This window comes from Apis cerana, linkage group LG13, assembly GCF_029169275.1.
Source record: "Apis cerana isolate GH-2021 linkage group LG13, AcerK_1.0, whole genome shotgun sequence".
In the NCBI taxonomy this organism is placed as follows: domain Eukaryota; kingdom Metazoa; phylum Arthropoda; class Insecta; order Hymenoptera; family Apidae; genus Apis; species Apis cerana.
In genome coordinates, this window is record NC_083864.1 from 3,131,135 (window position 1) to 3,148,702 (window position 17,568).

Genomic DNA, 17,568 nt, shown 5'->3' on the forward strand with positions numbered 1-17,568 from the left:
TCATCGAAAACCGCGTCCTCCTCTACGAGAATCTCTTTTTGAGACCAGGCTATATCTGTTCTTATCAGATCCGGAAAGTACACTTCCCCGGTTAGGCGATTCTCTCTCGTTAACTTGTTCGCTGTTTCACGTATAATTTCACGATAAACGAGAAAACTTGAGAACGAGACTCCCTTGATGGGCTCTTGTAATTAGAGCATAGGTCGTTATATATGTACATGGGCTGAAAACTGTTTCTCGTTTTCCAATAATTTTTTCCTACAATTGTTAATTATCTATATTTTTTTCTACTTTGCCATTAAGTTCAAATTTTATGATCGTATCGGTATACGGTTCGCGTATGGAGACATTGTTAGGTTAAGTAGCGTAGTGACTCGAGTAAAAACAAAATGTCTTGATCATTGAGATGATAATTATATATATTCAGCGTCTTTAAAATGTTTCCTTTCGATTTGTAAAAACGTCCCCTCTAGAAACGAGTCAACTCGCATATAATCATGAAATTTGAATTAATAATAGAGAATACTGTTATCAGGTAACAGAATCTGATATGTGGATCCAGTGTATTAAGTTGCTTCAAAAGTCATTTGCATGTGTAATTTTGGTGTTTAAGAACTCTTAGGGCGATTTATAATTAGAAAAAAGAAGTACAACGACCGATTGAGTGAACAATCAAAAGGAATTTTTATTTCTTAATGATCACTTTTCAAAATTTGAAAAATATTTGCTTTCGCACGCTCGATATTCGATCGTTGTATACATAAGATTATATTTCCATATTACGAGAAACATTTAGGATTTGACATTAAATTATTCAAGCACAATTCGGAAGAGGAATTGTCGTCTCCGAGTGCGAGAGTCTACGAAAAAAGGGTTAACAATATAATCTTCTTTTCCTCTAATATTATTTAATATTAAATCTACCTATCTCGTTACCTCTCCTAATTTAATAGCCTTTTTTATGCGGGGCACAGCTGCTTTGAGAAGCTCACACTCGTAATCGTTCAAAGGTGGAATATCTAAATGCTTCTGAATTCCATTGGGGCCTAATTCCAAGGGAGCAGCGAAATATGTTAATTCCGGTATCGCGCAGGATCTAACGTAAGCGCATTCCACGACATTTCCTTGATGCCGCAAAGCTAAATGGATTATTAATAATGTAAATTTTAGAATCTAATTGTAGAAAATATTGTATTATCGCATATATTATTTGATTCAATACCTTTACAAAGGGACATGCAAAATCTAGCAGCAGCATAAGACAAAGCGAAAGAGTTTGTCTCTTTGTTTTCACTTGGATTCAATGTATTATTATTGGACATTCTTATCGCGTACGTCAATCTTCTAGCCTCTACCTGATTAATCAATGAACGGGTCGATTATTATTAATTATTTGACGGGAAAGACTATGTGAAAATGTTTATGAAAATGTTTGTTTGTTTGTGATAACCTGAGATATTTTGTTGGAAGGTTTTGCTTGAGAAAAAAGTGGAATACACGTTTCGGAACAGCCTCCGCCAATCACGGGTATCATTGTGCATTCCGGTTCGATATTTATCAAATCCGCGGTAAAGCTATTCGCTTTAAGACACTCGAAATTCATTACACCAAAAATGCGATTGTATTCATAAATTCCAGCTTTCTTATACATTTCCATCGTTAGAGGTATTAAACTGTTTATCGGATTCATTACGATCGCGAGCATAGCCTAAAGAGAGAAAAAAAAAAAAAAAAAGAAAGGAGACGAAAGATTTCTACAAAAATGTAAATTGAAATGAAACTACCTTGCAAAGCGGTTTTTAAAGTGTTTACGAGACTAAAATTGGTCGAGTGTATAAATAGACGAAGCAAAGAAAGAATAATCGGTATAAAAGAAATGTAAGATGATCAAAGAGAAATATCCTCGTCCTTGCTGAAGTCGTCCGTGAAGAATGTCGAAAACAACCTGCTCGCAATTAATGAAACTGCGAGGGCGTTAAAAACCGAGGTCAGCTACTACGTATAAAAAAAAACAAAAAAAAAGGAAAAAAAAAAAAAACAACGATCAAGCGTGTAAAAAAGCATAGTGTTGTGCCATAGCATGTTGAATTTATAATTGGCATATTGATTTTCACGATGATAGGTATAAAGATGTAGAAGAAAGAAAGCCAAAGCTACTTGAAAATTTTGTTTTCTTAAAAGAATTTTGTAATTATTAAGCAGATTGATTCGTTACCTGAGGTGAAAATTTAATAATATTCGGTAACAGATCTGATAATATAATAGCATTAGATTTTAAAACTTCGTTTGATTCGTTGGATGTTCTATCGGTCACGATCATTACTATCTTCGCTCCTTGAAGCGTTTCCTCGAGACATTTTTCAGGATGATTACACGTACTAACCTTACATTTCGTGTCGATATAATTTAAATCCAACGCAAGACCGTAAGTAGATGAGTTGTTATCAAAAATTGCCAATTCATCGATCAAAGGTGATTGTTTTAAAAATAATGAAAGGCAATTTCCTATATATGATGGTGTGCGATCAATATATAAAAATATAAAAAAATTACGCGAATATTTATAACCTAAATAAATTACCTGTCTTGCTACGAGCGCCCAAAATAGCTACTTTCATAGATTTTGAAGAGAAATCGTTGATTTGTGTGTTATTAATTGATAAAATATTTTTTTTAATTAAAAAAAAACGAGATCTATCGTGAAATATACGTGAAATTAAATTTTGTGTACGAATTATTATAGACGAAAACATTGTCGCAAAATTTTATAAAGACTTCCTAAACAAGATAAAGTTTTTTTTCGTTTAAATAAAAGGTTAACTCGTATCGAATAAAGGGGTCGTGGTGCCATCTTTTGTATTGCTTTTAAGTCTTGCGTGATGATATCGTAGGAAACTTTTCTTAAAATAATAATTTACGTATATTTTGCTTTCGTAATTTTCTCTTGAAATTTTTCTTATCCTTTTTTGATTTAACTTTAATATTATCGGATAGAAAATTATTTATCATTGAAATAACACATAAGACATGGGACATAGTAATCATCGGGAAGGCCGCAAGCGGCAAAACGATCTTGTTCATCTGGAATACCATTTTCTGTCAAAGTTAAATCGAGATTTAAATCCTTTCCTTCGAATTTCCACGTATAAGACATGCCATTTGAGTTATAAATAAGAGCACGTTCTTGGATACGTCTAATAGAATCTTCTTCACAAACCTTTATAAAATTTGTTTCATTAACATGTCGATCATAGATTATTTTTTTTTTTTAATAAAATTTAGATTCTACCATTATAACAACTTGTATGCCGATTAGAACATTTAAAATCCTACATGGACGTGCTTTTTTAGTTAATTTTCCTATTTTATATTTTTCGTCTAACCACCAAGGACATTTGTCTAATGCTCGCCAATTATTAGCAGGTACCACAGAAGGTATTACATCCGGAATCGGACCATGAGGACAATATGGTACCAATACTCCAGTAATAGGATGCACATAATATTTAATATCATTCTTTTCGTGATCAAACCAATGACTTATATCCTTACCAGCATAAGCTAGTATTGGTTTAATCTCTCTTTTGTTAGCCCAAACTTTACAAAGATCACTTAGATCATATACTTCACCATGATATGAGACCCAGCAATCAATCTCTGTATTATGTACTGCAACTTCTGTCGGTAGAAAATACTTAACAGAAATATCTTTATTAATTTCAAAAATATATTTTTTCTTAGCCGAAATTTGACTTACAGTTGACATTTTACAAAATTCGATATATTTGTTTTTTTTTGCTAGAATTATCGTCAACGACTTTCATTTGAATATACTGCATGATACCTTAAAATGGATTCAAAACATTTTTTAAACTAACACAAAAAAAGTCATCCGTATTAAGATAATTTTTTTATTTTAATCTTTTTTTAATATGACTTTTATAATTGTATAGTAATTAAGAATATTTGATTAATATATATATTTAAATAACATGTATATACAGTCGTTAACCTGTTATATTTCATGTATATATATATATATGTGTATATATTCGTTATATAAATATATATAAGAAACAATAAACATAATCCTCAAATATATCCAAAAAATGCTGCTCAATAAATACCAGATTTTGCTATCTTCATGTTACTCCGCATTTCGTAAAAAAACCTAAACCAATTATTGGTCAAATTGATAATTAAAGAAACAGTCGTTAAAGGAAGGATTTTAAATTATAATATATAAAAAATTACGCATAACAACAATGTCAATTCGACAGATGAGATGATAATTTTGTAAAAATTAATCAGTTAATATAACAAGTATTGAATTTTGCTAGGAACTTTCATTTTATATTGTTGGTTTTCTATGTTACTTTCAAGCTGAAGGCAGTCACTGCATTGTGGCTATTGCAGGCGATTGAATGGCTGCCTCGTCTAGAGAGTGCACATTCTGTTTTGCTGTAATTAATTTTACGTTAGTTGGTGATTTACGCGTAAAATATTCTCTGCCTCGTATAATTTGGTGAGTCTTTAAATAGATTTTATTAATGTTTAAAAAGATGATTCACGTAGTAGGTGTGCTATTATAGTACTTTCGTTTCTAAGAAACGTGCTCTTAAAATTTACGGCCGGTTATTTATTTTTTGCTAAACATCATATTTAGTGGATTTTTCCTAAACATTATATAAATTGTTCATTAAATGATATAAAATATTCACGTATATATTTTTAAATAAATTTTTCATATAAATCAAATATCTATAGTATACAGTAGTTGTCAGAACTTATACTGGGTTGTGACTTTGTGACATACTATAATAGCATCTTATATTTACACGTAGTAATATCATTAGACATTATTCGAAATAAGTATATTTTGTAACTCTATTATTTGATAAAAAAAAATATTAAAAGCTTTATTTAGTATTAAACTTTATATTTATTAATATAATAATTTTTTTTATTTTCATCTACTTTTAATAAAATAATGCAATAATTAATAAATAATGAAATTCAAATAATATGTATGATTTATAATCATTTTTATAAGTTCATGACCTGAATGATAACATGAAAAATTTTTTTTTCTATTTAGTTGTTTCTTTTTATTATTTCATACAATTTTTATGTTTTATATTTTAATGTTTTTTTTAATTTTAATAAACAAAATAATTTAAAAAATTTTTTATTTATCAAATTATTTAAATTAGAATAATATGAAATATAAAATTTAGCAGCTAAAAGAATATAAGAATAAGTTTATATTATTTTGTCATTTGTTTATGTATCTTTCATTTTTCATCAAATTTATTAAATCCTTGTAGGATTATTGAAATCACCACAATACTAATAGCAATACAAGAAATTTTGAAATGGAAAAAAGCGCGGACGGATTATTGTTTCGCGCAGAGAGAAATAATGGAGCTAATGAAGGAACATTGGGCATACCGTGTGTTAATGAAAAAGTGGCTATTTTGGATGCAGGGGCACAATATGGTAAAGTGATAGATCGAAAAATCCGTGAATTAAATGTGCATAGTGAAATTCTGCCTTTGGACACATCTGCATTTACCCTTCAAGAAAAGGGTTATAAGTAAGATCATATAAATTTTTATTAAATACAGAATATTTGTAAATTATTACTTGATAATCATTACTTTAAATTTAAATTTTTTAGAGCTATTATAATTTCTGGAGGGCCAAGTTCAGTTTATGCGGAAGATGCACCTAAATATGATGCAGATATCTTCAGAATAGGAATTCCAGTACTAGGTATTTGTTATGGGATGCAAATGATGAATAAAGAATTTGGTGGTACAGTGATAAGTAAAGAGGGTAGAGAAGATGGTCAGTTCCCAATTGAAATAGATTCCAAGTGCTTATTATTTAAGTAAGTGAGTCTAAAAGCAGTAATCTATTTGATATCTCATTAAGTATAAAGTATTCAGAAAGTAAATCATTTATTAGGGGTTTGGAAAAAGAACAAATGGTACTGTTAACACATGGAGACAGTATAGATAGGGTAGCTGATAATTTTCATATTACTGCCAGATCATCAAACTTTATAGCAGGAATAGCAAGTGATAAAATGAATTTGTATGGAGTACAATTTCATCCAGAAGTAGATCTTACACCTAATGGGAAAACAATGTTACATAATTTTTTGTTTGGCATTGCTGGCCTTACCGGTAATTATACTCTTCGTGGCCGGGAAGCTCAATGTATTCAATTCATCAGAGATACAGTTGGCAACAAAAAAGTTTTGGTAAGAAAAAGATTTACAATTAATATTTAGGTAATTATTAAAATTCGTACTATTTGAAAAAATTTGTAAAATTTTTAAAACTTATAATAATTATATAAAATATAATGATTTATTTTGGTTAAAATATTTAAAAAATATAGTATAAGATATGACAACATGTGATTGTCAATTAAAATAGAAAAAAACAATCACAGTTATTAGTGAGCGGAGGTGTGGATTCTACGGTATGTGCAGCGCTATTACATAAAGCTTTAAATAAGGAACAAGTCATAGCTCTCCATATCAATAATGGCTTTATGCGAAAAGGAGAAACGCAATTTGTGGAACAAAGCTTGGCGCAATTAGGAATTCGATTAAGAGTCGTTAATGCCGGACGCTGTTTTATGCAAGGAACTACGTCTGTTCCCTTGGATAATGTCACACCAGTAGCTAATGCAAATACTATAAATAATAAAGGAATATATGGAACAGCAACTAGCCCAAGAACTAGATTAACTAAAATGTTGTGTGCAACAACTAACCCAGAAGAAAAACGAAAAATCATAGGAGATGTTTTTGTGAGAGTAGCTAATGAAGCAATGGCAGAGATGGGTTTGAAACCAGAAGAAGTGTTTCTTGGACAAGGCACTCTCAGGCCTGATCTTATAGAAAGTGCGAGTGCATTAGCTAGTGGTAAATTTATAGTTGTAAATGCATATATGTTTTTTCATATCTGTTAGAAATAATAAATTATATTTATATATAATATAATGTAATATTTTTATCAGGTAAAGCGGATGCGATAAAAACACATCACAATGATAGTGAACTCGTTAGAGCATTAAGAGCACAAGGTCATGTAGTAGAACCTTTAAAAGATTTCCATAAAGATGAAGTACGACAATTAGGATGTGATCTTGGATTACCAGCATCGCTAGTAGCTCGTCATCCATTTCCTGGTCCTGGACTTGCTGTACGCATTTTATGTGCAGATGAACCTTATATGGATAAAGATTTTTCAGAAACCCAGGTATGTTTGTTTACAATATCGATAGAAAGAAAATCTTTTCCGAAATAATAAATTTGTATTCAATTTAAGGTGATAGTTAAAATAATGGCTGAATATGAACAAATGCTTCAAAAGAAACACGGATTGTTAAATCGTGTAGAAGGTGCAACTAGCGAATCTGAACGCCAGTATTTGCGACAGCTTTCCAGTTACCGACATATTTCGGCAACACTTTTGCCTATACGCAGTGTAGGAGTGCAGGTAGAATGTTTGTTATTTACGAATAATCTTATATTATTACGAATAATCTTATTTACGAATAATCTTATAATTTAATAAAACTAATTGATATATCGATTAAAATATTTTCTAAATGATATAGGGTGATCGAAGAAGTTATAGTTATGTAGTAGGATTATCTAGCGAAGAAAACTTATCCGAGGGAATAGAATGGAAGGATCTTTTGTTCCTCGCAAAATTAATTCCACGAGTGTGTCACAATGTAAATCGTGTGTGCTTCATTTTTGGACCTCAATTACATCATCCTGTAACGGATATCACACCGACTCATCTTACATCGAATGTGATAGCTACGCTTCGACAGGCAGATCATGTAGCAAATCTAGTATTAGCTACTAGTGGCTGTATGGGAGCGATCAGTCAAATGCCAGTAGTTTTAATTCCCATACATTTCGATCGTGATGCTGCTTCTCGAATACCCTCATGTCAACGTTCAGTTGTTCTTAGGCCATTCGTTACTAATGATTTTATGACTGGTACTCCGGCTATTCCTGGAAAGGAGTTGCCACTCCACGTAAGTTTAAGATAATATAAAAAATTACTAATATTTATAATTGTTATAAAAAATTTATATTTTTTTGTTTATAGGTGGTGAAGAAATTGGTAACCGAAATATCTTCAATACCCGGTATCTCGCGTGTTTTATACGACTTAACATCTAAACCGCCAGGAACTACCGAATGGGAGTAGTAAACGCTCATCTCTGACTCACCCCTTTCTATTTTTTCACCTTCCCAGCGCGTAACAACAACAAAGTAAAAAAATATATTTAAAAAAAAATATATATATATATACATACATATATATATATCATAAAAATACGTACGAATTCGAGGTTTATGACTTCTTACCGATTTATATGAAACCTTTGAGCATAGTTCTTTCAGAAAAAAAGTATGTTCTCCATTGTAAATTAATATGTTACCTAAAGAATACTGATACTGTTTTCAATGAAATTGAAGGTAAGTATCATGTTTGCTTGTAAATAGGTTTCTTATTAACCTCATTGTAAAAATATTAATTTATTAAATTCCGAAAAATTACATTACATCACTGTTACACTGCAAAAGGTTGCATTTGATTGGTGGTACCATGAGGTTGCTGTTATATTCAATTTGCATATAATGTTGAACGTATTTTACTATTTTCCTATATGTCCCATGCCAAATGCAATTTCCAGTTTTTGTCATACATCTAAAGATACGAACATAAATAAGTTAATGTATTATCTTTAATATCATTTTTATTTATCAATCATAACTGAGTAAACTGATATCTATTCCCTAAATCCTCTGTGTTATATTACTCGCTATTCACCTTTTACAAGGGTGTATGTATGAATTTGGCATTATAGATTACCTATGCATGGTTTTTAATAATACATGTAAATCTTCGATCCGTTTCTTTTCCGGAAGCATGCTAAGAAATGTCGTAATTGACAAAAAATCGATTTCATTCACGACTTTAGAATTAGTGATCCACATTTGTATTTGTAATTTTACCTGCAATCATATATTTTATATATTCATTAATTCCACAAAAATTATTTGTAACTGATAATATGATCCGACAGATTATTCAGCATGCTATCTGAACTTTTCATAAACTAATTTAATTAAAATACTATATTATCCCTAATATTTCCTAAGTTCTCAAACAAAATATATTGATGAAAAATAATGATTTATGAAGACAGTTAACAGTACTTAGAAATTAATGCTACCTGTTTCAGAGGTAGATTAAGTAAACGCTTTACAACTTCGATTAAAATATCTTGATGTTGATTTGTATTATCGTTATCTTCTAAGATAGTACGATTATGAGAAAGAATAGTGTCAGCTTCATCTGTAGTAATTTGATCATTAACAGATTCAGTTTTTTCTATACACGTTGTAAATTTTGTAATACCAATATTAGTTTTATTATCTGATACATTCTTAAATTCATTTACGTTTTTTATTGTTTTGAACATCGTTTGCACATTTTTCTTTTTATTTTTAGAAACCGTTTTGCCACTTTTACCACCATTTTTATTTTTCGAGTTATTTTCTACTTTTTTATTATGTTTTATATTTTCATTTGTAAATCCATTAATATTTGTTTCATTTTTTTTCAGTTTCAAACACTTTTCTGCTTTTTTAGCAGTGCAATATGATTGAACATCGCGTCTTAGATCTTCCGATAATGCTGCTAAAAACTCTGGATCTACTTGTGAATATGAAATATTTTGTTCATCATACTTAGTTTCTGTAGAAATTGGTTTACTACTCGATGAATCGTTATTCTTATTTATATTAATATTCATTTTACCTTCATTTTTTTTAGCATATTCATTAAGAATTTCATTTCGTATATCTTCAGGTAATTCTATCAGAACAGACATATCAATTTCTTGAATAGGTGGCATTTCTATCTTTGTTGGTCTTGAAATACCAGATTTTATTTGTTTAAAAAAATTTTCATGATGCGTTTGTACAGTTTTTGATTCATTTTTATATGTTTCTATATTAATAGTTGTTTGATCTTTTTTATTTTCTGTCTGTTTTTTATTTTTGTCAATGTCTAAAATTTCATTTTGTATTTTCACCGGAATTGAATCGCTGATATTAAATGGAATGCACAATTTATCTTCGTTATTAGTAGTTCCCGAAACTGACGCAATAGCATTTGAATTTATTAAAGGCTGAATGTTATTGCTTGTATTTGTTTCAGTAGATCGATGAATTGTATTATTTTGTTTATTTTTAATGAAATTTGTTAAAGTTGTATTGCGAGATTTATTTTTTAATATTTCTAATCTAGATATTTGTATGCCGATACCTCTTGCATCTTCTGGTATTTTTTGCATTTGATTCCAAAGTGTAATAATTTCTCTGAAGTTATTACAAAAAGTTTATTAAAAAATGAACAATTTATTCTATTAGTTCATTAAATCAGAACACACGCATGAGAGCAAATGAGAATACAATGACATATACATTAATTACTATAATTTTTTTAAATAATTTCTTTAAACGAATTATTTTCATTACTTCATGAAACTAATCGCAGGAATAATCGTTTTATAATCTATATCGAGAAACAATTATTAATAAATCATCAAAACAAGTTGAAAATAAAATTTTTATTTATATATATTTTTTATATATTTTTTTTTATTGTTATAAAATTATTTTATTTGAATTGTTAAAATCTTTATAGATCTTTTATTGATCTCTTAAGAAATTGATTTTTATAGATCAAAATAATATTAAATATGATCATATTTAAATTAATTTCTACTTTTGAAAATTAAATATTATATCCATCTAAATATTAATTCTGTAAAATGTCTTATCGTATCTCATTTGCTTTTTTTGTTTTTCATTTCGATTTATTTATAACGTACTAATCTGAAGTCAGATAATAGTAATCAATTCGTCGTTAACAAATTTTAAACTACAACTTAGAATATTTAATGTATTAAAAATACCGAACAAAATAGAAAATGCTATTTATAAAAATGCGAATAATTATATTATAATTATATTTTAGGTACACAAGAGCGTTTGCTTGTACCGAAGCTTCATGAACAGGGAAAATAAAATCGATTTTTTATAAGCAGAAAGATAAAATCGACAAAAATACAGCAATGATGCATCCTCATTTCTCTCTATTATATAAAGAATGGCGATCATCTTTTTTCTAACTTGTAACAAATTTAAAGTTCTCCGGCCAAGAATCCAAATCATTCTTGTACTTTTGCCTATTATCTTATAACTTTACAATTCCAGCAGTTGCTCATAGATGGCGGATGTATGACATGAATGATGATATGTACACATACTGTTTCTGTTCTCGCTTGCTCTCGCGCGTGTTTCAACTTAAATGAATGATTTTGTATAATTATATATTATAATAATTCTGTAACTTACTTTGTTATAATATCAACATCGTTAATCGGAGCGATAAAATTTTTTGATTTTGTTACATAATCACACAATCCGTGTCCCATAAATTTTTCAGTTTCTTTAGGTGCTTCTTTTGCTCTAATTAAAACTTTTAATGTAATGCATCTACCTTTTGCGTTAGCTTTGTTTAATCGATTACATACTTCATGTGATAATTTTTTTAAAAAATCTATCGCATCATCGTTACTCTCGAATCTTATACCATAATTTACTTCTGCAGAGACAGATTTTCTAATATGTTCTAAATTAAGTTTCGAATTATCTATACCACGACACATATTATATAAAATTTCACTCATTTTTTTGCCAAATTCTTTTTGTAGTGTTATCAAGGGAATTTTTTGTAATTCCGCACATGTTCGTATATTAATATTGTTTAATTTATGTGTTGTTGTCCATCCAACTCCTAGTTTAAATAATAATTATTATAAATAATTTTAAAATGTGCTTAGTAAACTACTATTAATACAGTCTAAATACCTGGTAAGTCTTGTACATTAAAAGAGCTAATACAATTATTAATGTGTTCTTGTTGTATATAAAATTGACCATTTGGTTTTGCTTTTCTTGTTGCTAATCTTGCTAATAATTTGTTTTTTCCAAATCCTGTTGAAACAGGACAACCAGTTTTTTCTTTTATTTCTTGTCTAATTATAGTTGCAAATTCCATTGGTGTTAAACCAGATTCTTCTAATATTTTTGTGCAATCTGCATACATTTCATCACAACTAACTGCTTCAATGTCTAATGTATATGATGCTACAGTATCATATAATATATAAGAAACTTTTGTATAGCCTTCAAAATTATATGGTATTGTTCTTAAATCAGGACAAATTTTTAATGCCTCTCCTAAAAACATGCCATTTTTTACACCAGCTTTTCTTGCTTCATAAGAACAAGATGCTATCTCTGATAATGAACATTGTTCTTCATCTCTATTTTTATTATCATCTAAAGTTTGTTTGTTAATATTTACAGAATTTTTATTGCCTTTTGCATGAGTTACTGCAACAGGTAAGCCTTTTAATTCTGGTTTATCCCTAAGACCAACTGAAACAAAAAAGCAATCCATATCTATATGCATAATGATACAATCTTGATTAATTTCTATTTTATTTTCTTCTTGTAAATCAATTAATTCATTATTAATGCTTAATTGAGAATCAAATAGTAATCTGTTTAATTTTCTATCTTTTAATTTTTTTAACTTTATAAATCCAGGAAATTCTCCATTATTTTTATCTCTTAGTTCATTAACATATTCTTTGAATGTAGTTCCCATTGTCGAGATATGATGTAATCGTGAATGATTATAAAATTCCTTTATAAATTCTGGATTTTTTGTGGAATTAGCATCTTTTGAATTGGTCGGTAATATTGAGATACTTTCTTTTATAGAAGTATGTTTAATTGCTTCAATTGTATTATTATCATTTTTCAGAGTACTTACTTCATTATTTTTTTGCACATCATTATGTGTTTCAAAAGTAACATCAGTTTCATTTCTTATATTTTGTATTATATATTTCAATTGAGGTTGTGCATTTGTACAATGAGAATAAAGCAAATAATTTTGAAAATTAAGAATTCTACTAGCTTTTATACTATCTACAATCCATTCAGGTTTACATATAGGAATTGGATTTTGACTTTTTCTATATAATATTATTTTTGAATATGGCAAATTAGATGCAATAATATGAGTTGTTGCTTTTGGCCTCATATAGTGATGAAATATACCCCCATGTACCATCATTAAATGACGAAGTTCATCTGCAGTTGGATTAGTATAACCATTTACAAAAATTGCAATTCCTTTAAATATATTAGATGTTTTAATTTCTTTGTTTGCTTCATTTTTAAATTGTTCTTCTAATTTTGCTTGTTTAGCAGCCATATAACCACCCTAAAAATATTTTATTATACTAATATTTAATTTTTTTAACAAAATTTTGAATATATTTTTTACATACCCAATCTTCAAATCCATTTTCCCCACAAGTTTCACGTTTTTTTTTTCTTGACATTATAAAAAAAATTAATAAATTAAATAAAATAAATATAAAAACTTCCCTAATATGATTATCATATTGGTTAAAATATATTTATGTGCATGATTTTTATATAATAAAAAGAATGCATTTTTATAAAATAACCTTACAAAATATTCTGTTGAACATTTTGAATGTAATTTGATACATAAATATTCTACAGAGATTATTTATATTAATTTTTTTTCAATGATATATACTACTATGATAAATGTAACACGATGATAATTCACTTCATATTACAATTGAGTTTATTAATCGTTCATATTACATGTCCGATTCAAATGACTCCTCTCGATTAAATTCTTCAATAATGTTTTCAGTTAAAGAATAATATACACAAAATTTTTTCATTTATTTAACAATTATTTATACAATTCAAATAGTATATTTTATATATGTATATATACATACATATATACATACATACATACATATATATGAAATTGATAGTAACTATATATATTTAGTTGTTACTAATTATTTATACATTTCAGTATTTCATTTATATTTATAAATTTCATAAAATAATATTTATTGTAAATATCATTCATAATTTCATAATAACAAATTTGTATATATATAAATATTATAAAGTAAAATATATATTTTTTATAATAATAACAAATATAAAATAAAAATCGTATCAAACGATTCTTTCTCATGGAGAATGTTTGTAGAATGTAGTGTTTTGTATAGTAACTTGCTATCGGTGTAAATTATATGTATAAGTTGTTACACACACAACATACATACATAGATATAACATATTACAATCAAAATTTTTAGTCATTTATTTCGAAGATTACGTAATTTTCTGAATCATTCAATATTTAAGGAAAATTAAAAAATATTGTGCGTTTATGTGTGAAATTTATAGTGTCCAACAAATATCAGTATATAAATAGAAATTATATTGAAAAGATGAATATTCTTTTATGAGCAAAGGTTAGATATGAAACTAAATGTATATAAAATATAAAATAAGATACATAATTAATGGATAAAATACAGCGAGGTCATAAATTATTGTATCAAAATCGATATTATTTTATCTTTCGAATTTTATCTTTATCAAAAAATGTTGTTTTATAGTTGAAATACTTGTATAAATAACATTTACATAGTTTTCTTCTCAACTAATTTTACAACCTAGTTATATTATTATTTGATCAAATTGATATATATACTTGAAATGTTTTGAAAATATTCTTTCACTGCATATTGCATGTGTGTGTGTTAAATTAAATTGTTATACAGAATATGTTTTGTAAAAATTACGTATTTGTTCTAAGAAAATAAAAGTCAAAACAGTATGTGGACCTAAACGAGCATAATAAGGAAAAAAACCTTTCCACAATGAAAAAACTCCTTCATTTCTACATACTTGTATTATGACATCTATTGCACCCTTAAATTCTGGTTTACCATCCACAATTTTCATATTTTGAATCCTGCAAATTATTAATAATGCAAAGTGTGAAACCATTTTCATAATTGTTTCACTAATTTAGTTTTTTAAAATTTACCTTGTTTTAGCAATATCAACTGGCATAGAAGCAATAGTTGTAACTAAACCTGATATCATAGAACTTGTAAAATGTAATAGAATATTATCCTCAAAATATCCTAATCAAATAGATATAAAAAAAAAAGATATTATACTAATGTTATTCACTTGATCCTTATTTATATGTTTACAAACCAGTATTAAGTAAAGTTTCTTTAGATTGAGAATATGATGCCAATTGAGCTGCATTTACAACCATAGCTCTTCCCATTGTTGGAACAGTACCTCTCCATAATGCTAAAAAGCCTTCTTCTTTGGCTATTCGAATTAATGCATTAAATGCATTTTTATAATTACGTCTTTCAGCTAGAAATAAATATTCCTCAGAATTGTAGAATCTTTATTGAATATTCAACTAACATTTGGCATACCAAGAGGTAATCTACCATCAGCAGTCATTCTAATTAAGGCAACTTCAGCAGGAGTACCAACAAATGCTCCTACACAACCAGCAGAACTACCTATTAGTAGTTTCATAAGAAAATTTGGTTGTCTGTCTTTTCTGAACAAGAGGAATACCAAATAATTCTATACATATTTCACACATGTTATTTTTTTTTAAATTGATATGAGTTTAATAGATATGTACTCACGATATTAATTCAGACAACCATTCAAATGTACCAAGTCTTGTAGTCGTATATGAAGCCTGACGTAATAAACCAGCAGATAAGCCTGAATAAAAAGCTAAAATACCCTCATTTTTTAAAATTGAGGATATTATATTTATTGTTGATATTTTAATTCCACTTAATTGCATTCGATTTTTTATTAAATCTAATGGTTGAACAACACATGTTGCAGCCATTCTAGAATAAAATAATCAATTTTTTGATAAACTTTCTAATCTAACTATAGAATTATATTTATATTGAAAAATGCAAAAAATTAGTTTTAGGTGTACATTTTGTAAAACTTTAAATAAATTCCAATATCATAAGATATTATTTAATATAAATATTTTATAAAAATGCAGTATTTAAATTCAAAAGTAAATATTTTTAAAAGTATATTTTAAAAGAAATTTTTTCATTAGTCTTTTATTTATATTTTTTAATATCTATATATTATTTTTTAAAATATTATTTGTAAAATGATAAAAATAACAAACCCTGCAGTTCCCCCAAAAAGGAAATTTATTGAAGTTGATACTGTTTTTTGGTTGCTCATTTTAATAATTTAATATAACACTTATATTGATAATAAAATGATTTTTAAATTAGAAATGAGTTTAAAGTAAGTTGTGAGAAGAAATACGATAAGAAAATACTTGTAACGAGAAAAACACAGTAGTTTAAAATGAAAAAAACAAGCACCAACTCAATATAGACTAGATAGAACTCTAAAATAAGCTAAGTGGAAGATTATTAAAATTCTCGTGAAATTCCATCCTTCGTTTACCGATACTAAATTATAAAATTTTTGCATTTTAGCGACATCTTGTAGCATAAAACTACACTTAATAAAGAACAACGAATTCAACCATCACTATGTTAAAATACTAGTACAGATAATGATCGAATAATACCATATAATACCGATAGAACCTTTTTATGAAAATTAAAATTCACTTTTATTATTTTAAAATTTGAAATTTGATGTTAAGAAAATCAAATCTTTGAATATCAACTATCATTATCAATAGCCATAATGTATTTATTATACATATCAAGGCAAGAAAAAGGAAAAGTAAAAAAAAGAAATATATAATTAGAAAAATTTATATATATATAAAAGCAAAAGTTTAATAAAGATAATTTAAAATATTTTGTTTTTCAAAAATATGATAATTTTAAATTTGTTTAAGTTAAAATAACAATAGTAATAATATAATTAAATAACTAAAGAAATTGTATAAAAAATTATGAAAATCAAATATTTTCGTTCATTATATATAATGAATACATAGATTCAAATTTACTATAAAATGAATCGCATATATAAAATTTTTTATATAAAAAAAGAATAAAAGAATAAAAATACAAAACTTACCATTCGTTGAATACATTTTATTGAAGATAGTGTCCACGAAAAATATGATAAATAATAATTGATTAAATTTATATTGATGTCAAATATTTCAATAAATTATTACTTTTATCTATTATTTATATATGAAAATTTATTATTTAAAAAAGCTTATAAATTATATTTAATAATAAAAAATAAAAAATAAAAAATATAAATAATAAAAAATAAAAAATTATATTAAATGAATCAAGAAATTAATATTCACGCTAAATTTTAATATATATGTAATAATTAAAATAGATTCATATTTTTAATTAATAATATATTTAATAGTTTAAAAAACTTATCACAATTAATTTTTTTTATTTACATTGTACACTTATTTCATATTTTAATAATACTTATTATCGTTCTATTATATTCTAGATAAATTATTATAAATTCAAAGATACAAGAAGCGCAAAGCA

At 27.0% G+C, this 17,568-nt stretch overlaps 5 protein-coding genes across 7 annotated transcripts; 1 reads left to right on the forward strand and 4 right to left on the reverse strand.

Moving 5' to 3' along the window:
- Nucleotides 1–660: 660 nt before the first annotated feature.
- Nucleotides 661–2,892, reverse strand: LOC108002621 (malate dehydrogenase, mitochondrial-like). 2 transcript variants are annotated; one of them, XM_017064402.3, is made up of 6 exons: nt 2,582–2,892; nt 2,216–2,505; nt 1,451–1,708; nt 1,223–1,355; nt 937–1,139; nt 661–860 (listed from the first exon to the last, which is right to left on the reverse strand). In XM_017064402.3, the coding sequence occupies exons 1-6, from the start codon at nt 2,751–2,753 to the stop codon at nt 780–782; spliced, it is 1,137 nt and encodes a 378-aa protein (XP_016919891.1). In that variant the 5' UTR covers nt 2,754–2,892; the 3' UTR covers nt 661–779. The 2 variants fall into 2 exon arrangements, with proteins under 2 accessions (XP_016919891.1, XP_061939435.1); XM_062083451.1 differs by having other exon boundaries at nt 2,384–2,505; nt 2,582–2,889.
- A 79-nt stretch (nt 2,893–2,971) lies between these two features.
- LOC108002630 (cytochrome b5 domain-containing protein 1) lies at nt 2,972–3,849 on the reverse strand. The gene has a single exon (XM_062083452.1). The coding sequence runs from the start codon at nt 3,764–3,766 to the stop codon at nt 3,269–3,271; it is 498 nt and encodes a 165-aa protein (XP_061939436.1). The 5' UTR covers nt 3,767–3,849; the 3' UTR covers nt 2,972–3,268.
- A 519-nt stretch (nt 3,850–4,368) lies between these two features.
- On the forward strand, nt 4,369–8,336 carry LOC108002644 (GMP synthase [glutamine-hydrolyzing]). Its single transcript, XM_017064425.3, has 9 exons — nt 4,369–4,525; nt 5,328–5,596; nt 5,681–5,893; nt 5,971–6,268; nt 6,463–6,940; nt 7,036–7,277; nt 7,347–7,517; nt 7,639–8,070; nt 8,145–8,336. The coding sequence occupies exons 2-9, from the start codon at nt 5,376–5,378 to the stop codon at nt 8,244–8,246; spliced, it is 2,157 nt and encodes a 718-aa protein (XP_016919914.1). The 5' UTR covers nt 4,369–4,525; nt 5,328–5,375; the 3' UTR covers nt 8,247–8,336.
- Nucleotides 8,337–8,558: 222 nt separating this feature from the next.
- On the reverse strand, nt 8,559–13,623 carry LOC108002643 (DNA repair protein REV1). Of its 2 annotated transcripts, none has more exons than XM_017064423.3 (6): nt 13,483–13,623; nt 11,987–13,415; nt 11,471–11,912; nt 9,280–10,429; nt 8,916–9,058; nt 8,559–8,750 (listed from the first exon to the last, which is right to left on the reverse strand). In XM_017064423.3, the coding sequence occupies exons 1-6, from the start codon at nt 13,534–13,536 to the stop codon at nt 8,597–8,599; spliced, it is 3,372 nt and encodes a 1,123-aa protein (XP_016919912.2). In that variant the 5' UTR covers nt 13,537–13,623; the 3' UTR covers nt 8,559–8,596. The 2 variants fall into 2 exon arrangements, with proteins under 2 accessions (XP_016919912.2, XP_016919913.2); XM_017064424.3 differs by having other exon boundaries at nt 8,874–9,058.
- Nucleotides 13,624–13,896: 273 nt separating this feature from the next.
- On the reverse strand, nt 13,897–16,538 carry LOC108002645 (mitochondrial 2-oxoglutarate/malate carrier protein). Its single transcript, XM_017064426.3, has 6 exons — nt 16,242–16,538; nt 15,724–15,939; nt 15,502–15,632; nt 15,266–15,436; nt 15,090–15,189; nt 13,897–15,014 (listed from the first exon to the last, which is right to left on the reverse strand). Exons 1-6 carry the CDS (start codon nt 16,298–16,300, stop codon nt 14,813–14,815), a joined length of 879 nt encoding a protein of 292 aa, XP_016919915.1. The 5' UTR covers nt 16,301–16,538; the 3' UTR covers nt 13,897–14,812.
- Between the last annotated feature and the right edge of the window lie 1,030 nt (nt 16,539–17,568).

Coding starts and splice junctions, on each gene's coding strand:
- LOC108002621 (XM_017064402.3), bottom strand. CDS start 2,753: ATGTTTTCGTCTATAATAATTCGTACACAAAATTTAATTTCACGTATA. Junction 2,506..2,581: donor GGGCGCTCGTAGCAAGACAG/GTAATTTATTTA, acceptor CATCATATATAG/GAAATTGCCTTTCATTATTT. Junction 1,709..2,215: donor TTATTAAATTTTCACCTCAG/GTAACGAATCAA, acceptor TTCTCTCTTTAG/GCTATGCTCGCGATCGTAAT.
- LOC108002645 (XM_017064426.3), bottom strand. CDS start 16,300: ATGAGCAACCAAAAAACAGTATCAACTTCAATAAATTTCCTTTTTGGG. Junction 15,940..16,241: donor CTTTTTGGGGGAACTGCAGG/GTTTGTTATTTT, acceptor ATTTTATTCTAG/AATGGCTGCAACATGTGTTG. Junction 15,633..15,723: donor TGGTTGTCTGAATTAATATC/GTGAGTACATAT, acceptor CCTCTTGTTCAG/AAAAGACAGACAACCAAATT.
- LOC108002644 (XM_017064425.3), top strand. CDS start 5,376: ATGGAAAAAAGCGCGGACGGATTATTGTTTCGCGCAGAGAGAAATAAT. Junction 5,597..5,680: donor CTTCAAGAAAAGGGTTATAA/GTAAGATCATAT, acceptor TAAATTTTTTAG/AGCTATTATAATTTCTGGAG. Junction 6,941..7,035: donor TGCGAGTGCATTAGCTAGTG/GTAAATTTATAG, acceptor TATTTTTATCAG/GTAAAGCGGATGCGATAAAA.
- LOC108002643 (XM_017064423.3), bottom strand. CDS start 13,536: ATGTCAAGAAAAAAAAAACGTGAAACTTGTGGGGAAAATGGATTTGAA. Junction 11,913..11,986: donor TAATGTACAAGACTTACCAG/GTATTTAGACTG, acceptor TATTTAAACTAG/GAGTTGGATGGACAACAACA. Junction 9,059..9,279: donor TTAATCTACCTCTGAAACAG/GTAGCATTAATT, acceptor ATATGATTGCAG/GTAAAATTACAAATACAAAT.
- LOC108002630 (XM_062083452.1), bottom strand. CDS start 3,766: ATGTCAACTGTAAGTCAAATTTCGGCTAAGAAAAAATATATTTTTGAA.